The following is a 19,052-nucleotide window of genomic DNA, read 5'->3' as shown; positions in this document are numbered from 1 at the left end:
GGGGGGGGGTCCAACGGCTTTGTGCCGGAAAATGGCAAATATCAATGAATGACTCTGGTGTGTACAAATGGCAAGTTATCTTGGCAAAGTTGCGCAAATAAGTATTTCCTTGTCTCCGTGGGTATTGCCTTACGTCGCTAGGGAACAGCTCCCTCATGCACTGCTTCGCCTTGGCACAGAATACACTGCAAAAGCAAAAGATCAGCAGCAACAATGCGATCGATGCAGCCAACTAACCTTCAGCGAGTTGCGAGCCATAGCTGGGGCACACTTATGTTTCTCTCTACCAACATCTTCAACTTTGGTGGTTGACCTACGTCAATAAGGAGGCGTAGTGAACAGAACGCTCCCGAGAGAGCTTTTCATGGTTCCGGATAGGAATGCCTAGAACAGAGCCAGAATGCCACAGGGGAGAGTGGAATTAGCCCGCCGGAACGATGTATCCTCCACGCATTTATGCTGTTTCAATAACTGGCCAGCCACCTATGGCCTAAAATAAAAAGCCCAACGGTTCTATCCTTAACCTATGCTTCTTGAGTATGTGCGCGCCCCAGTGCACATACTATTTTGCCCATTATCAAAGCATTATCAAAGAGACATTAAGCAAAGGGTGTGCACTAATTCCTGCAACGGCCCTGACTAAGAGCTATGCATCAAGGATGCCTTCATTCCGGTACTGTATATTATGCAAATGGCTTGACGCGAACACCTTGCTTCACCTGCGTCCCTGTCTATGGTGCCAGTTTTCCAGTGCCTGTTGCTTCTAACGGCTAACCATCTGAATTTACGACGACATAGCCGACCACTGAAGGGTTATTGGAAAGCCAAGCGCGCAGTACATCATCTGCTTCGTTCTGCGACCCTGACATCGTGACCCGTGCATTCGACGACGGGGTGCGTCTCGCAGTCCATCAGATCCCAAAAGGACCTAAGGAAGGTCCACTGGCGTAGCAGCTGAAGACGTGGGCACCTGTAGCGAGAAGGGATGATTAACTTCATATAACTATAAGAAACGTACACGACAGCCTATCGCAAGTGCCTTCGGTTCCGGGCAGACCATATTGCGTTGCGTGTGCACCTCTACTGAGAAGGCGTGCGCACGTCCCGAAGAGGTGGCAACCTTTGATAGAAAATGTTGGGTGACAAACCTTTTAGAGTTGTTTGGAACGTGAACGGTAAGCTTCTTTCGCTCAGTCTCTTCAGTACGGATAGCAAGACCTCCGAGGCAAATCCACGATGTAGAATCAGGCGTCTTCCCAGGGACCCCGGAAACAATTCCACCACACTTTTGTATATTCGTTAAGTATGCCCCCAATAATATACAGCATCCCCTTACACTGTTAAAGAATCTGTTATTCCACGCGAGAGATTCGAGCCATTGATGAGTTCGCTTAGCTAGGTGCCCGAACGGGTCAGGGTACTGCCGACGGGGCTGCAGATTTACGGGAAACAGAAGAGCGCTGCGTGGAGATCATACCTTTTGGCTTAAAAAACTTTATCCTCTGAATAAGAGAAGAGCTATGGGGTACGAGGCGCCTTCCGCTTAGAAGGATTTACACATATCCAGTCGTGTGCTGGTCCTCCCGGTCAAATTGGGATGGTCCTGGCTGTGATCAGCCTAGCATGCCGAAGGTAGACGAAGAGACTATTCCACCCCCGCAACAAGATAGTGTGATTCACTCACGTGATGTGCAAAGTGGCAGGAATGGTTACCATTGCGCCAATCAACTTCCTTACACTCGGTAACCAACATGCCAGAATCGTCCGTATCTGCTTGGATTTGCCATGTACGGCGATACAACGGGAAAAGGAGGGCTTGGTTCCCGTGGAACGCTATTCCCATGCACAGTGCTGAGCTACTTAGAGGTAGAACTGCTTCTAGGGACGAACATTACCCAGCACAAGCAACAGACAGGACCCGGCTAGGTTGCACGCGTTGTCACGCCCCACGCTGGAGTACGGGCGGGTGGATGGGTGTTGGAACATAGAGCTGACGATTTACATTTAATTGTTTGTCCCTGCGCTTTTGTTTCAATGCTGGGTAGCGCTTTCGACCAACCGGTTGGGTCCTCGGCTAGCGCGGCGCCAAGCATTGTGCGTGCCGAAGCTCCAGTCAGTACTCTGCTCCGGGATGACCGGTATGTAGCAGTGCACTCGAGACGATATTCCATGCTGTACTAGACTGCTTGCGGGAAGCGTGCTGGGGGGTTTGTCCTCTGCAAAGTATGTTGCTCTATTCGTGTGTCGGCAGTGGTCCAATCTGAGGAATCAGTTGAAGTCAATGATGCTGAGTAGGGAACTCGCGATAATACCTCCACCAACCAGCGGTCCCTGCTCTGTTGAGTAGTGTAAGCGCTATTTAGGCCGTTTGCGCTTTCTCTAATAGTTATGGGAACTGCTTTTGGATGGCGGATTAGCTTCGGCAGGAGAGAGTACGATGTCTAACAGGCCATGTGCGGTCAGGTGGACTGCCGGAAAGAAAGAGAGCAGTTGAACATGACCGCAGCTGACTGCACCTGCGTGTTCCTTCAAATATTTGCATTGCATGGGGAGGCGGCTTTAGCTAATGGGGGAGCAGCGAATAGGCGAAGTGTTCTCTATCCGGAAGAGGACTTGCAAGCTGAGGTGAGGCTCCGAGGAAGCCAGTAGACGAACAGACCAACATCTTTCAACATGAAGGTTGCGCTCCTCATTGGGTCTGGAGCATCCAGCTTCTTTCCTAGGATGCGGTTCGTGCAGTTGAGCGAAGCATTGCTTGGGGGAGATGTGGGAGTAATTAAGGGGTCAACTTCTCCATTCCTTTTGAAGTGGTATGCTGCTGCAAATATGATGGACGCCGTATGCCTGTCATTATATTACGGCTCACTAACGAGTGTGCACTCAAAAGGACACGAGCGGCATCCTTCCATCCAGACAGCAGGGTGGCTTGCTACCACGATTAATTTGCGATCAAAACGGTGGACAATAAAAAGATGCAGTGATCTCTAGCGAACATCACCACAAAGTTTGCAGTTCATCGCGAAGATTTACGTTTTGGTATCTGTGCCAGCTCAAAGGGTGGGCAGCAGAAGCAGAATAGAGACAGCCGCGGAAAGCAAGACAATGGGGACAGGGAATTTTTCTGCAGGTGTTAGTGTTTAGTGCAGCTTACGGAGAATGAAGAGACGGGAAAGTCGAAAATACGACACAGCAATGCTTCCCTACCGACTGCATTGGCTTCCGTGCCTTGGCAAGAAGACTCGCCAACCTTTTGACCAGAGACCGTGTATTGTCTCATGTGGAAGCGTAGGCAACGAAACACTTAGCCTTTTACCTACGGCGGCAATCACTGCCAACCATCGACCCAAAGGATGCGTAGTCCGCCACTCTAGAACCATACGGGCTAAGGCGGCCACCATAATGCTCTGTGCCATCTGATGCCATGCACGAATACCGATCGCTGACTGGAGTTTGCAGCTGCGTAAAGGGGGCGCCTGAGTTGCAGAGGTCGCACGGACCCAGCGCACCCAGATTAGGAAGAGAACTGCAACTGGGTGAGTTCGCTCGAATGTTCCCACAGGCGTGAGAGCAATCACTGTACATAGTAGTAGACTCGTAAGATTTGCGAGCGGGAAAGTTGGGAGTAGACGGCTCCCGTGGCATGCACCCGCCTCCTCGACCCTGGTCACATCGTCGTTTTGGTGCCGTAGGAGGCGAATGAGTCGCAGAGCTGGTTGGCTCTCTCGAAGAGGAATTCAAAAGCGTTTCCTCAAATCTCACACTTGCTTCTCTTGCAACGGGACACGAGACAATTTTTGCTGTGCTCTCGCACCGGACGTTCACCGATGCTGGTGGTGGTGTATGACTTTCAATTTTGGTCCGTAAACGCCGTACTTGTGGTCTCGGAAGGCGATCAAGCACTGCCCTAGCTACCGCAAAGTCTGAAGCAGCTGCGCCCAGCTGCCATTCAAGAATAGGAAGCAACATGTCGTCTTCTTCTATGAGAAGCTGGCAAACCATAGCATGCGACTGGTGGAGTTTTGCTTGCCCCGACAGCACGTACCGGCTGCCTTCAGCACAACGGGGTGGTGCATCAGGCGGAGGTATCACCTCCGCTGTTGCTAGGTGCTCAAAAGAAAGCAGCAAATCCAACAAACAGTCCTCATGCTGCTTCTCTAGTTTGTCAAGCTGCACTCGTATGCGGCTCTTGCGTTTCTCTGGAGAGAGTTCCACAGGAGGGCGACGGCGAGAGAAGCAATCAAATATGCTAGTAGTACCAGAGCCAAGTTGCTTGACCAGGCGATGACTTGTCGCCTCTCGAAACTTAGGTGCGAGGGCCAGCATCGTGTGGACGGCCATATTCACGTGCCGGCAGGCCTCGCATAATTCCTCAGGGGACAGCACCTTCACATCTCTATCAGACCCTGGAGGTAGTATCCTCTCGAGCAATGACAAGGTGGCTTCTAGGTGGTCAAGCTGCTGCAAGAGCAGGAGCTTCTCCTCGAGCAACTCGCCATCGAGACTAGCAACCTCGTTGCGGATGCGTGCTGCCGTTGTTTCCAGAACACTCTGGGCTCCAACTACGAGGACTGAGCGTGAGCTCGGAGGCCCCTGAACAGTTTCCGTTACGTGAGTTCTGTGACGGCCCATTGTGCTGGAACTGTGAGTCCACCGAGCACCACGTTCAGTCTCCGCAGCCACTGTGCTCGAAGGGCATTCATGCTCAGCCTACATCCTATTTGACCACTCTACAAGTAAATTTTGTGGCATATTCTACTCTAGGATTTTGGAGGTGCTTTTTGTGAGGCGCTAATCTAGCAAAGCTGCCGCTAGCAACGGCCCGCACCGCCGCTGGGCCCCAAGCCTAGCATTTCACTGCTGCCATCCATTTCCACGAAAAAATTAAACTTCAGAGGGCTTTCCTGTGTCTTGGCACTTCATTCATTACTGAAAAGGCAACATTTCAAAATGTACAATCAAATTTCGGGGGAGCTGCGCGTATCCTCACAACGGGCAGGGAGCGTAGTTGATCTTTAGAGTCATCTCATGAACTTCCACAAGTTCACTGGATTATTCGAGGCGGAAGCCTTGAAATCCCAGCCACTTAGGCTTCACGCCAATACCTTTTAAGTGTTGAGGGTTTGCCATGGAGTGAATTCCAAGCTGCGTCTCGATTTCCTCTCCAGTGGCTGATTTGGTGACCACTGACAAACTGATTTCCATTTAGCAAGCGCCTCCACGTGGTTCCGCTTCACTTCTTTTGAATATTTACCCGAAAGTTTTTGCATCACCCACTACCTGAACATATATTCCAGGACCTACTCGTTCTTGCCGTTCTGCTGAAACGCTTTTCCTGGAAAATGGGTGCTGGAGGAAGAGGGCACTTCCACGTACGTGGCCGAAGGCGACACCGTTCGCACTACGGTAAGCAGCGCCAGCACATATGGCAGTTCGAGCAGGTTGTAAAGGGATTTTGCTGTTCGTCCTGGCGTGCAAGCCACAATCACTCATCCGTCCATGCTGAAACTTCAGGAAGCGCCAATCGCAGTCTTCGGCTGCTCATAATGTTAATACGCTTGGGCTGCCCCACTGCCCACCCACCATTTGCCAGTCGATGATGTATTAATCAGTGACAACAGGCGTACGGGGAGGCTTTCAATACATTGGCTCCTGCGACTTTTTCGAGCAGACGGACATTACTATCCTTATGAGGACGGGAAGAAGCGAAGCAGAGGGCAAAAGATAGTACAGATCAGGCAGCGTCGCGAAATCTTTGGCCTTGGAACAGCTGCAAGGCTAATTATGTGTGACTCTGGACGGGCGCTGCTCCTCTCCACAGCACACCGCATGAGAGAGGAAGTTATGACTTTTGGAGACTGTTTAGCGAAGGAAAGAATAGCTTTATTAAAGGGGCTTGACCACTTAGAAGCTCCCCTTTTGCTGATCGAGCGCCTGCTTGCTCCATTTACGGCAGCAGGGAGGTGCCGGGTTGACTTTAGCTTTGTAAACACAGCGTGCCGACACTACCACATGGCGATAGACGCATACTTAGCGGTTGCTCCTTCCTTCCGGAAGGCGCAAAAAGTCCGGCACAAGTGGATCCGGAATAGGGGTAAGATATGTGCAAAGATTCGTTCGTGTTGCAGCAAACTATGCTGCGGGTGCCACTGTCACAAGCATCCACCAATGGCCCGTCGTATGTCGAGAGCGAGAAAGATATTCGAGGACCTTGAGATTAGACATGAGGCTTGCGTAATTGACCTGGCACTCACATACGAATATTACTTAAGCTCACCCGAGCCTCCACCACCCGATGCACCTGCCAGGTGCCTTGCCGCCGCTTCTTTCATTCTAGCGGCGCAGCGAAAACTGCATCAAGTAAGCAGAAAAAACCCAATCCAGTTTACAGTGAAACAAGAGATGCAAGCTCATTGGAATGTCTTTGCCATATGATTTGCTTGGCCTGTGATCTGCTGAGTACCCAAGACTGCAGCAAAGCGAAAACGCAGACTGGGGGAGCCCGTGTAATGTGGCACTAGGGTAGAGCAAGATATGAGCTGCACTGAACTTTTGAATTCCGATTATATATGTGCTAGTTTGAGCAGGGAGAGCGAATATATTGTATTTGAGCACTTCATGAGCTGCACGTACCTCTTGTATTCCAATTACGTTTGTGTTCATTTGAGGAGAGCGAAGATGCCGTAGAGTCGCGCTGCTTTGCGCTGCCACCTGCGTTGAAATTGTCTTGAACTTGGACATCTTTGAAGAATGCCTCTGGCGACGGCGTCTCCGAATGTTCCCCTTCAGGTCAACTGCCATTTCTTGCAGCCCCGAGACAAAGTTACAATGGGGATGGCCGAATGGACGCTTGACGAGGCTGCAGAGGACTTACGGGTTGCCCATGCAAAGCTGAAAACACTGCCTCGCCGTATGCGTTCTGGTCGGAGGCGTGGGAGGAGGCCTCCCCCACTGGTTACCTTTATTTCACCCCCAGACTGTGTGACGATGAACGAACACCCCTGGTGGCGTGCCGCTGACGACCACTGCGGGCCGTGTGGAGGAGCATACGCTCTTGCACCATCCATAGGGCATGAAGGGCTTCCACCGCACCGACCTATGGATTCTACCGGCCACGTCTTAAGCGAGCCAGCGCCTCGGTTCATATTTCCGACAATTCAGCCAACTACTCTGGCACATACGGCTCGTGCTGCACAACTTACGCCAGCTGTGGCACTAGCCTGCCCACCAGCTCCAGCCGTAACCTTACCCGTGGAAAAGGTACAGCTGTCTCCGGTGTTAAATGCCACCTCACAACTTCAGTTACCATCAGTCGCAGGGAGACTTCCCCCAGCAGGAATAGGAGTGGCAGCCACAAGCCCATTGACTGCACCAGTTCGTTTGACGGGGAAGGCGAGAGTGGAATTTCCAGTCGGACAACCTGTTTTGACCCATGCAATCAATGGGGGCGTTGGACGGCTTGTGCACAACCCGACACAGGGCGCTCCTCTTAATTGTGCTGACACCTTTCTTCCAATTAATTGAGCCATATGCTGCTACTTCTTCAGCTTTGCCGAAAAAAGCTCTCGACATCTGTGTGCTTGCACGTTAAGGAGTTAAAAAAAGCTGGAACAGTGCAGGCTAAGCGAACAGTGGATCTGCCGCGGGTAGCTGCATCCTTCGGGTTCTCTTCACGCAGAGGCTCCATAGTATCAAACCGCATTACTGAGTGTCGGTGGAGGTACGGAAGGCAATTCGAATATGCAATTCTTTCCGCATTGGCGCATGAGCCTAAAGATATGTGGACCAAAGGCGATGCCTGGTGGCGTGAGCTATCTACGCGATAAAGCCAATCGCCTACACTGTTCGAGTTCCTGCACAGTGGTTTATTTATTGTATCTGCACGACGCTCATCAAGACGAGACACACGACTGTAGCTATACTCAAGAAAAGTGTATATCTCTTTATCGGGTTGCAGAACACTGCATTGGGAGTGATTCTGGATGCTCCGGCTTCGCAATGTTTTTGTACAGGCAAGTTCGCGTGAACTACGAATTCCGTTGCATTGCCATGGTGTAGAAGACTGATGTCCGTGACTAGCACAAGCACGGCCTGCTGCACGCGGTACTTGAGAACGAATCATGCCCGTATGAAGAGCTTCTTGGGAGCGTTTGGGGTACATACACAAGCATAATAGCATAACGCCTACGGTGTTGTAGTCGAGCACTCTCCAAAGATGAACTCAACTATCCCAAATTGAGGGGCTGTTCACAACGCAAATATGGCATGCTTGCCCCTCTCGAGATCGAAAGACCACGTTCACACAACGCCCACGGATGCCCCGGAGGCATTGTTCTCTTGGATGGCGTGCGAAAAACAACCAAGCACGTGACACGCGTATGCAGTTGACGAGCTGTACGGGCTACAAGGTGAAACACGTCTATAGCAAGGCCACTGCCTCGCTCTCTGCAGTTTGCGCGTATCCAATAGATGAAGTCCCTGTTGCATGGTAGCAAATAAGAACAAGGACACGCATCCTATTCCCAAGCGTTTCATACTGCATGTTTCACGAGAGCGCCGAAGTAATTGGTCTCGAATGGCTTAGTTAGGATCTACAACGACAGCAATTATACACAAAATAATGTATACGCACCTAATCATTTTCCTGGAGCTGCTTTTTCTTCTACTCCAGCCCTACTGTATTGTGTATGGGGCATCATCCGATTCGGCGCAACAATTCATGAATACATGCATATCTGCTTTGAAGGGTAGGATACGAGTTGAGCATCGACGCCTTTACGCAATAGGTTATTCTTCGCCTTTACGCAGTAGGTTATTCTTCGCACCCACGTTGACCGCATCACTAAAAAGCGGCACAGCATGCATGAATCAAACGGCAGAAGGAACTGCCCGGATGCTGATCGCCTCAGTGTGGCGGTCCGGAAAAAATGCAGGCCACACAAAACTATGTCAAAAGTACACGGTGACTACTATATTACTGGAAGTAAAGCTCGTAATCAAGCGCTGCCTCAGACTCCCCAGTCTCCTTCCTGCTCGCCTGTCAAAATGCGTACATGTGAGAATGAAAAAAAGCACAGCCCATCGATTGGGTGAGTAGTGAAGACTTGGGATTTTCTACACAATAGGGAAAGTGCGCAAACTATGAAGTACTAGTGAAAGCGGCTGCATGTAGGGGAGGACTTGGGTTCCGGTGGCAAACCTCTTCTTGCTTATGGAATGGCTTGGAGCGGAACATAACCGGCCGCCGGGGCCGCCTGGATGCAGTTTCGCTGGACTGACGAAGTGACAGCTGCGGTTCATCCCAGTCACATCTCACCGTTATAAACTAGCAAATATTCATTCGCTACTGCAAGCTCTCCAGGTGGCTGCCCGTGCTAAAGTTTTGCTTGCCTGCAATCTTTCGTCATTTTTCAGGTGCTGCTGGTTCAGCTTTTCTTGGCGCGCTCGTTCGCGCCGTTGCTTCTCTTTAGCTTTTTCCAATTGATGCACCAGGTCCGGGCTTTCCGCTGTGCACCAAGTACAACTACACTAGGTAGAGTGAACGCACTCCTTTACAGCGAGTGCCAAACAGTCACAGTGCCGGAAATGTTCCTTAGAAAGCCACCTTTTTTAGAAGCTACGTGGACGCATTCACTGGCAGCATTTGTTGGATGGAGAAACTGGGTTCTTGCCTTCGTGCTTGGCAAGAGTTGCAAGGTGGGAGTCAAGTCGGGCTTCAATCTGCTCCAACATGCGTAGGCAGTCAGCCGACGCCTCTTCTGTCCGCATAGCACAGCATGCCTGCATAACCTTCTAAACGTTTGGAAAGCGAACAGCGGCGGAAGTAAAGTGCTGGAGATCAGCATTGCAAACCCATGTTGGGCCAGCAGGACCATCCACTGCAAGTTGACGAAGCCGTCATGGGAACAGAAAGCCACTTACTTTCAAAGCCGCAAGCTGCATGTATTGCCGACACATGGACCGTCAACTTTTGGAGGGCCGCAGACGCGTCAGACTCTTGTTCCTGGGAAGCCAGTTCTTCTGTAGCGCAAGCGACAAAAGCGACAAGGCTGCAATGCAAATGGCCGTGCAGGCCCCAGGGGGTGCACGTTCTGTTGCACGAATTGCGTTAACAAGTCTTTCCTCAATAGCGGCTCTACTTCAAGAAGTGGGCAAGCAACTAAGGGAGATCACAAGCATCGGTGCATGGTTAAAGCTACGTACCTCGATGCTGCGTGCATTTGGCACGTTGCTGTTGAAGCTGTTGCTGCAGCTGTGCAATAACAGCTTCAAGGCCTTCCAGTCGGGCCCCCATTTCAGCACGAGTGTCGGCAAATCGTTTTTCCATAGCTTCCAACTCCTGCGTATTCATCCATGCTGCGCAAGAAACCTAAAGCAGCTACATATAAAAGTGATCAAGCAGCCACAGGAACTTCTTGCCAATATTTCGAGAATATTGGGTCATGCTGTGGCATCGCCTTCCATGGGAACAACGAATATGTCTGTTGTAGCGTTTGCAGAACATTAGATAAGGACTTCGTTTCTGCCTCTGGGACGGCCCCACAGTGACAGTTTCATGTGCATTTTGGATCAAGAATAGGTTTTCCTCCTCCAGTTCTTTGAAGAGACGAAGAGGCTCCTGTGGATCTTTAAAGTATAGGTCAAGGGCAGATAATGCCATGTTTTCCGCTGTTCACAACGGGGAACATCACGAACACGAAACACTGGGATATGCCCGTTTAGTTTAACAAATATGTGGGTAATTCAGTCGACTACCCGTTCAGCGCAACGATTCGCTTACCATCAAACAGATTCTCGAACTCTGTTGCAGTTTTGAGCTTTCTGCTCAACTGCCGTTTTTTCTTTTCGGCCCTTTCCTCTAATTCTTTTCGCGGTCCAGCACCTGCAGGTGGCGAAGGCACTAATAAGTTCTCGTGTTGTGCCTCGGGCTAGTAAAGATCAGTTCATTTTCCCCCCAGTAGCTGTGCAGGCGAAGACATCCATCTGTCGCACTTGCTTTAAGTCCACGTGATTTCTTCTTTTCCAATTCCTGAAGCTTTTCCCGGAGATCCTCATCAATGGCCTCTAGGTCTGCGGCATACTGCAGCTGCTGCTGCTGTAGTTGACTCTGCACCCATTGCTGCTTTTGCTGATGTACACGCTCCTTGGAGAGCTCTTCTTGGTCTTTGAGCCAGTCCTACATTGATTCAGGATCAGAGACTCGCGGCATAGACCATGTGAGCCTCCTGGCTGAATTTGGCTTAGCTGGTTGTCGAAATTCACCTCCTACGTCTACGGAGAGCAACGGAGGTATCTACCTGTGGGACGGAAACCGCTTGCCCTAAACGTACCTGGGGAGTGATATGCGTTAGGAAGGCTCTGTATCTCGAGTACTCCTGAACTTTTTCTCGATTAGATGCCGCTCGAGCCTTCGTGGCGTCAAGCTTCTGACGGAGCTGCCGAACAGCTGTTGCTTTCTCTTGAGAAACCCGCGCCGCCTCATCGGCTTTCTGCGCATTTACGAAGTAGACGTGTGCACAACAGTTCCAATTAATACATCAAAAAGGAGTAGTTTGGGCAGCCGGGCACTTCGATGCATTGATTTGCATATGCATAGGAAGGTAGTGGTGAGTTAAAACAAGCAGCCTGCGCCTATATTCTCATGCAAGCGTTTCCTCTTAAGGAGTACGCTTGCTGCATTTATTTCGGATCAAGGCGCGTGCGCTGCAGCTATTGCCCGTCCGGCAAGCAGATGCACTACCTCACGCGAATGGCTTCGTGTGCAGCCGCATCACTGCTTCGAAGGAACTCGTCAAACTTCTGCGCATCCCTCGTAAGCATGGTTTCTGCTTTGCGTACGGCCTCTGACTTTTCGGCTGCTCGGTCGTGCAGCTTCAGTATTTCTGTTTCAACGCACTTTGAGCACATGCGGCCTCCTCAGATGGATGCAAAACTGGGAGCCAAAGTGAGAACGCTTTAGCCTGTTCGTGCGACCTTCTGTACGCCCAGAATACTCAATTTACCGGCACCTCCTTTACTCAAGACTAACCTGCCTTCCGAGTATCAATCGCCATCTGCAGCAGAAATGCCTCCCTTGTCTTCTCTACGAGAGCTCGCGTGCCCCCACGTCTCTCTGTCATGTTCAAAGTCTTCCGGATTTGGTTGGGGTTGGCGCTCCGTTTTTTGGACTCGCTGGAAGAATCTATCACAAGAGAGGCATTTTCCTGGTGAGCAGGGGGACTTCCAGCCGCATTTGAAGTTAGACAGGGGGAAAGGTCCTGGGAGGCTGGCGCTGTCGTGCCGTGCCCTTCAGCCGGAGGAACTACTGCATCTCCTCTGAGGTTTACTACTTCGTTATGAACCGGATTTGCTACCCCACTTTCAGGAGCGCTTTGCGGTCCTTCCGAGACATATTTGAGTTCGCCGGAGTTGTCCTTCACAAGCAGACACATCCGACGTTGCACCAAAGTGGAGTAACTTTTCTGCTACCAGCGGGCGGGTACCCAATTAAACTTTACTTGGGGGAATGCTGACGCGGTGAGAAGGAAATTCTACGTGCCTTCATCGCTTCCTCTAACACTAATTTACTCATTATTTTTTGCTGCGATCCCGAAGACAGGCAGGTCCCTTTTTCGCTCTTTCAGAACACCCTTTTGCGAATGCTTGGCAAGCCCCCTTCTTCTGAAGAGGTGAACCCAAAGCGTATAACAGCCGTAAATGTAAATTTTGGGAGATATGCATAAGCATGATGAACTTGTGTTCAGAGAAGTGCCGCCAAACATACGCGTGGCAACACTTTCGACGCAGAGTTGCCGGTACGTCACTGGAGGCAACTTAAGTCAACTTGATGGAAGGTCACAGATACTACGACCAACAATGCAGCAGCGCTACAGCACCACAGAGGAAGCATCTAAAAGCGGTAGAGGCAGCATGCAGCACCTATGCATGAATTTAGGAAAGGCGTGAGCTGGTGGTTCCAGTTCGAAGCCATACCTCACAGCTGATGAGGTAGAGCAGAGTAAGGGTGCAACCAAGCCATGTTGCACGCGGGAACAACGGCAGACTGCTGAGACCTTCGGGAGCAATTGCTCTTGTTACCATGCAGGCGTCTGCCAGCTGCTAAGCTAGATGAAATGTTCCACTGATGGACCCCGTAAATAATGTTTCCAGCCTCTGTCTGATAGTTGCTTGTTGTCGTCGTGGTCGCCAGGTGACCACTACGAGCAAAGCGGAGAGTTAGCCTACGCAGCATCACTCAACTATACAATTAAAAATGCAGTTATTCAGTCAGTCCCATACAAGGCCCAACATGCAAGCCGCGTTCTAGGCACGGAAGCCCAGACAATGCTCGGGCACGCCTGCATACCGGGGCTGCCCGGACATGCATCGGCTCACCCGGACCGTTCAAAGATGCTGTAGAAAATGACGTGTGCTCCCTTTTTCTTGCATCCGAACATGTTCCGCGCATATGCTAATAGTTTGGGAAAGTTCACTTTTGAAACCAGGCAAGTAATGCTGCGCCCCACTAAGTTCGTGCTGATCTTTCTAGTCGGACGTCCCCGGTAGGAATTCGTCAGGACTACAGACTGTTTTGCACAGGCGCAGCAATTCGCTTCTTTGTTACGCAAGGAAATTTACGGATACACCCTCTAATTATTATATAATCACAGGGAATGCCGGCATCACACATGGCAACGGGGTCACCGGAGACAGTGGGGACGGATTAGCATCCAGCTTTCAGGCCAACAGGGGAGCTCATGCCCGAGCTTGCCACACTTAGTAACTCATGGCGTTTTTTAATGCAGGCTCGCGCCTAGGCCTGTCAGGAATGTTTTGCAACATTTCTTTCCCAAACCACTTGACGGGTAGTGTTCTCGTGAGAGCACTGCTTGCTGCCCTGCCCCCTGCGGTATTTCTCTAGCGCTGAGGGTTAGAAGTTATGCGTGTACTGTGGATAGATAAGCATAGGCGAATGAAGGGGGGAGGGTATATACACAGTGGTACCAACCCAATACCCTGGATTTTCTCTTTCAAGGCGTTAGACACTGTTGCTCAGTTTGCTCCATCTCTGTGTAGCTAGGGGAACACCTCCGTGGCGTCTGGGCTACGAATATCATACCGGTTTTGATTCACTGCATGCGCTGCACTTCGTCGCCTATCTGGAATGGCATTTGGTGTGACCCAGTGGACCCGACTCTGCGGAAGCATGGGATCAGGGGCAGCTTTGAACACTACACACATACATCAACTTTTCTATGTGCATGAAGAGATGTAACGTTGGTGCCCTTTCTCCGAGCTTCCATGTACGAGCCAAAGCTGGTTTGATGAGTTGGAATTTTCATTGACTTTTCCGTCTATTTCCTCAGTTCATGTAGGTGCGAGCATAGAATTTGTCCACCCATCGTAGGATTCCTTACGCCACTACATTCTGGCTGATTTGCAGGCACTGAAGGCAGCAAATTGGGGATACGGAGTTAATACGGGGGGTCGAGGATGAATGCTAAAACAGATCAGACAGATGGGGGCAAAGCGGCCTTCAGGAAATATTTAGAGGATCATGGAGTCATTCGTCAACTGACACGCGTCCTTGTTGGGCTCTATGAGACTCCTGAGCGGCCGCTTAACGCCCTTGACTACATCAAAAGGCACCTGGGAGCGCCGACAGGTAGTTGGCATGTAACGACCTCGCGTTGTGAATTGGTCGACATCAGCCTCCGGTAACATAATGCATGGGTAACTCTTCGTGTTACGTGGTGTGCGCCCATAGGTGTCGAGGTGGATGCACTCCGGTCGGAGGTGCAAAATTTGACAAGGGAGAATGCTGCATTGAAGAGCAAGCTGGAATCATTGCAGCAAGAAGTGGAGCTCCTGCAACGGGAACTCGCCGATTAGGGGAGTTACACTGCTCGACCTGTTCTGATATCCAACGAGGCGGCGGCTTTTCACTAGAAAACATCCCCATAAGCATAATTTGGCAACGCACCTGGGTTTAAAAGAGGGACATAGTGCGTTGTACAAATGTTGAGTGAAAGAACGCAATACTGCAATTTTATGCTTGTTTTGACGAGCACGAGCAGTTAGAGCTACTTGCCTGCCTGTCAACAACAGCTTTGCTCGAGAAGGCCCTTGTACATTCCTTAATAATACAAGAAGTTTTGAATGCAATAGTTCTGTCTCATGAGGCCGCATGCTAACTGTGAAAAAGCATGAGTTCTACCAGGCTTAGTTCAGGAAACCTAGTTGGCATACTAGAGATCCGAGGGATCTTACGCGCCTTGATATACCTGCCATATGCAAAATTTTTGCCCAACCGCAAAACTGTTCTAAAACCAACCGCGATGTGTGCAATGTTTTTAAAACATATCCACTTTGTTTCGCGAATAAATAGCCCCCCCAGTTATCAATTTATGCTCTCCAGCATTTGCAGTATGCAGCATCCTCCCGGACGCGTCTACGTGAGTTTGCCTTGTGGAAGAACTTAGCCAAGCCACACAAACATCAGTTGCAAAACCATATTTGCCCTTGTCCCATTAAGCGCCTAACCACCTAGGCGAGCAGCGACTGGCAATTGATTTCACATACTTCACGGCAAACCGCCACAAGCACCAATTCCCTCCTCCTGCACATCTACAACCTGCAACCCCCTGACCTTTCTCAATTTACCTGAGGCGGAGATAAACACACAAAGCTGCCCTTCGCAGCAGCTGACTTCGTAGGGAGTCGGGCAGGTGCTTTGCGATTGCACAACACAACTAAGTGTCAAGTCGTCCTGTGGAGTCCTTCGGAGATCGCAGCAATGAACTGGAAAACGGATTGAACGTGGATTTACTTCGCATTTGCCCCGTCACTCCTGGCATAGGGGACTTTCTGCCTACTCGTAGGCCACTAGTGCTGCAGCTCGCCCGGGCACCGTGCCGCGCCCGGGCGAGCTGCATTCAGCATAGGACCTTCCACATGCGAGATTTCACAGTGGATTCAGTCAGACACAGGCTACAGGCGAAGGAATTTTATTGCACTGGGGATACCGGCGGGGAAGCTTGGGCGATTCGTCCCTGCGACGGTGGAGATGGCCCAGAAGCTGGCAGAACGCAAGGAGGGTATGGTGGCGTTCGTGCAGGCATCCATGCTTTTTGAGAGGATGGCGAAAAGAAAATCCTCTCCCCGTGCTAAGGTAGCCGAGACTGCCGCTCGGTTAAAAAAATGCTTCACCCTCGTCAATTGCTACTGGCATGAACTATTTACCGCCCAACAACGGCAGCATCTGGCGAGTAGGCCCGCCAATATACATGCCACAAACGACTTTTTTAGGTACCCTAGCTCAGGTCCCTAACAATCAAGGACGACTGTTTATTGCTGTTCAACCATGCGCTGGAAGTACGCATACAAACACGGCTGCCTGCAGCGCTCCGGCCGATCAGCTCTTGAGGAATGATAGAACCAGTACAGGAATTCACGACATGTTCATTTGTTTCCACGTTGGGCGCAAAGGCGAGGAATTACTGGCGCGCAGCAAAATTTCCTTCTGTTTCTGCGATACCGCAGCGAACCTTGCTGTGCGAGGGGTGGCTATCGCAAGTAGCGGGCCCCAACAACGCGGTTTGGGACGTACATTGAGCGTAGAACCTTATAAAATACTTGTCTGCGAAATTTTCTTTCGAGGGGGAACTGGAGAGTGACTTTCCTGAGGACAAACTTTCGGCTGGAGCATGCGTAGTCACGCGGGGTCACCTGGAGCCCCGCTGCTGCATGTACCTGCACTAAAGTAAAGCTAGTGATAGCCGATATCTCTGTAATGAATACTAAATTCTTCAGGCCGCATACAGGAATTTCCGGTTTCTTCAAGCTTGCATACCTTCCCGGGGACGTGCAGCTGGCAACAGGGAATATCGATTTCTCGGCCCATAGCACTCGACAGGACGGATGAAATGCGCGGAACTGTAACATACACAACTCTTGAATGGAAAGTACAACGTAAGAAACGTCCTGCGACTCATGTTCGGTGTGTGAATCAACTGATAACAAGAAGCGTCGTAGGGAGGGTAGTGCTCAGCCTTCAACACCCTCCTCTTCAATACGCCTAAGTTAGGAATGACGAAGGAGGTTAGAAATTGCGGATTGGATAGCGTCTGTAGGGTCCACGCAGCAGGATTCCTCGCTATCCGAAGATACGAACGAAAGCTCCTGGTATAAACTCCAGTAGCTCCTCAAAGTTTCAGTGGTCCTTGTGTGGGTATGAGCAATTGGCCCTGTTCAAACCACTGCCCCAACCGTGAATAGCACGATTCCAGAAACTAACAGGAGCAGCGGGATGGGAAGTCTATGTGGGTCAAGTCCACAGATGAGGCTCAGATGGGCTGTCACACTGCTGGTTCAGTTGCTCCTGTCCCATAATGCTGCTTCTTCCGTGGGGGAGAGCGGGGCTGGCAATGCACGCCCAACAGTGCCTGTATCCATCTTGAGTATGGTGGAGGAGAAAGACGCTGCAACTGGCCACTGCGGAATTATATTTCATGGGGCAACCACAGCTCAACCAATTGCGCAAAATAAACAGCGGCAAGCTTGCTTCGCGCTGCAGAGCTATGGATTTCTTACCAGGTACATGAGGCACGAACAAAACGAAATATATTCTTGGGGATACGATGTTTGCCTCTTGTTGGCATTCTGTGGCAGCGAGTGCCACCGCCACTACGGGCATCCCCAGAAGACTCCAGCGGCAATAAACGCTCTCACTGAAGCCGAGGCCTCCATACCTGGCATCACTGCCAACAACCAGCAAGACGAAACGGGCATGTCACGTTTCTCTGGGGGAGAGCGAGCTCCTCATCGAAGCACTGACGGTCGTGCTCCTCAAACTGAACCTCCAACTGAACCTCCGGCAGATAGCCAGCAGCTTTCTGCAACAAACCAGCGAGAGTGGGGTGCAGTTGCGCCGCAAGGCGAAACCACTAGCCTAGAGGGTTCCGACGCCTCAAACAATCAATCGTTTAAGATGCAGAAGCACTGCAGAACATGCGCTAGACACTTTATGTCGCATGCATGGCGCGCGCGTTGCAAAGGCGTCTACTCGTTAGAATTTGAAGCACAAAATCAGGGGTTTGGCAGATTCTTTGCCCGCTTGGCCCTCTTGCTCGGAGCCGCAGACATAGAAGAGGTCCTAAACATTGAACGCGAACTACGGGAATATATTCGTGCAAAACTGGAGCGGGCCCTGAAAGGATACACTTCCGCTGTTTCTCTCCAAGGTTCCGGTGCTTCCCAGCGGCCAAAGGAGTCGGCAAGGCCTTCCAAGGAAGTTTCCAAGAACGCCGGACCCCCAGACTTTCCAGGGCGTGCTAAAACATCAACAGATGCCTCATATAGTTCAATAGACACTTCAAATTTGGTACACAATGAGCTAAAGATTGTCTTGGAGCCCTTGATGTCAAATGGTGACGTCATTGGTTCACTTGACAATGCGCAACTCGAAAAGTCACTGCCAACTATACAAATATCTATCCCTTCAAACTTCAGGGCTCGCTTTGGTCCCATCACTACACCTACGTCTACTATGGCGCATACAAGGCGGCTTAGAGGAAGCAGCACTAGGGATTCTGCTAATTCAGAAACCTGGGTTGGACACAAGCCTTTCCCTGCGGGAAGTAGCCTCAGCTCGGCCAGTCACTGCAAGGCCGCCGCGGCAGTAATTTCCCAACGAACGGAATTACAGTGGCTGAAAGAATACATCTTCTTCTTACCCCACCGTGGATGACCTGACGGTGGACATGACCGACCACGCGGTCGAAAAAGTTTAAGGATAGGGTCAGGCACTCGTTTGCCTTGCTACTCCCCTGCATCTCACCATAATCGTCCTTCCTAAAACCCACTTATTGGTTTGCGAACAGCTGGGCTCATCCCTATATCCACCTATGCAATGCCCCTTCAATCAGCGCTAAGCAAAAAGCATTTTGCCATCGCCAACAGCCTCAGAATTTGCCACAGGATCACAGGCACCCAGATCCACGATGCTGAGAGGTCATTTCTGGTTTTTCAGGATTTCCTATAAATTCAATTGTTCCCGTAACATCTGTAGTATAAAA

At 50.7% G+C, this 19,052-nt stretch overlaps 3 protein-coding genes across 3 annotated transcripts; all 3 read right to left on the bottom strand.

Moving 5' to 3' along the window:
- Positions 1-3,309: 3,309 nt before the first annotated feature.
- On the bottom strand, positions 3,310-4,629 carry EAH_00047300 (hypothetical protein, conserved; the record flags this gene model as incomplete). The annotated part of the gene is made up of 1 exon (XM_013391476.1): positions 3,310-4,629. The coding sequence occupies one exon, from the start codon at positions 4,627-4,629 to the stop codon at positions 3,310-3,312; it is 1,320 nt and encodes a 439-aa protein (XP_013246930.1).
- Positions 4,630-6,129: 1,500 nt separating this feature from the next.
- EAH_00047290 (hypothetical protein) lies at positions 6,130-6,738 on the bottom strand (the record flags this gene model as incomplete). Its single annotated transcript, XM_013391475.1, has 2 exons — positions 6,130-6,240; positions 6,631-6,738. The coding sequence occupies 2 exons, from the start codon at positions 6,736-6,738 to the stop codon at positions 6,130-6,132; spliced, it is 219 nt and encodes a 72-aa protein (XP_013246929.1).
- Positions 6,739-9,005: 2,267 nt separating this feature from the next.
- On the bottom strand, positions 9,006-12,428 carry EAH_00047280 (hypothetical protein, conserved; the record flags this gene model as incomplete). The annotated part of the gene is made up of 9 exons (XM_013391474.1): positions 9,006-9,034; positions 9,919-10,017; positions 10,201-10,336; positions 10,541-10,665; positions 10,778-10,879; positions 10,990-11,173; positions 11,328-11,486; positions 11,743-11,879; positions 12,026-12,428. The coding sequence occupies 9 exons, from the start codon at positions 12,426-12,428 to the stop codon at positions 9,006-9,008; spliced, it is 1,374 nt and encodes a 457-aa protein (XP_013246928.1).
- Positions 12,429-19,052: the final 6,624 nt, after the last annotated feature.

This window comes from Eimeria acervulina, genomic scaffold (assembly GCF_000499425.1).
Source record: "Eimeria acervulina Houghton genomic scaffold, Eah_scaff721, whole genome shotgun sequence".
Taxonomy (NCBI): Eukaryota; Apicomplexa; class Conoidasida; order Eucoccidiorida; family Eimeriidae; genus Eimeria; species Eimeria acervulina.
Note: the sequence above shows the minus strand (reverse complement) of the source record. Positions and strands in the feature narration are given on the sequence as shown.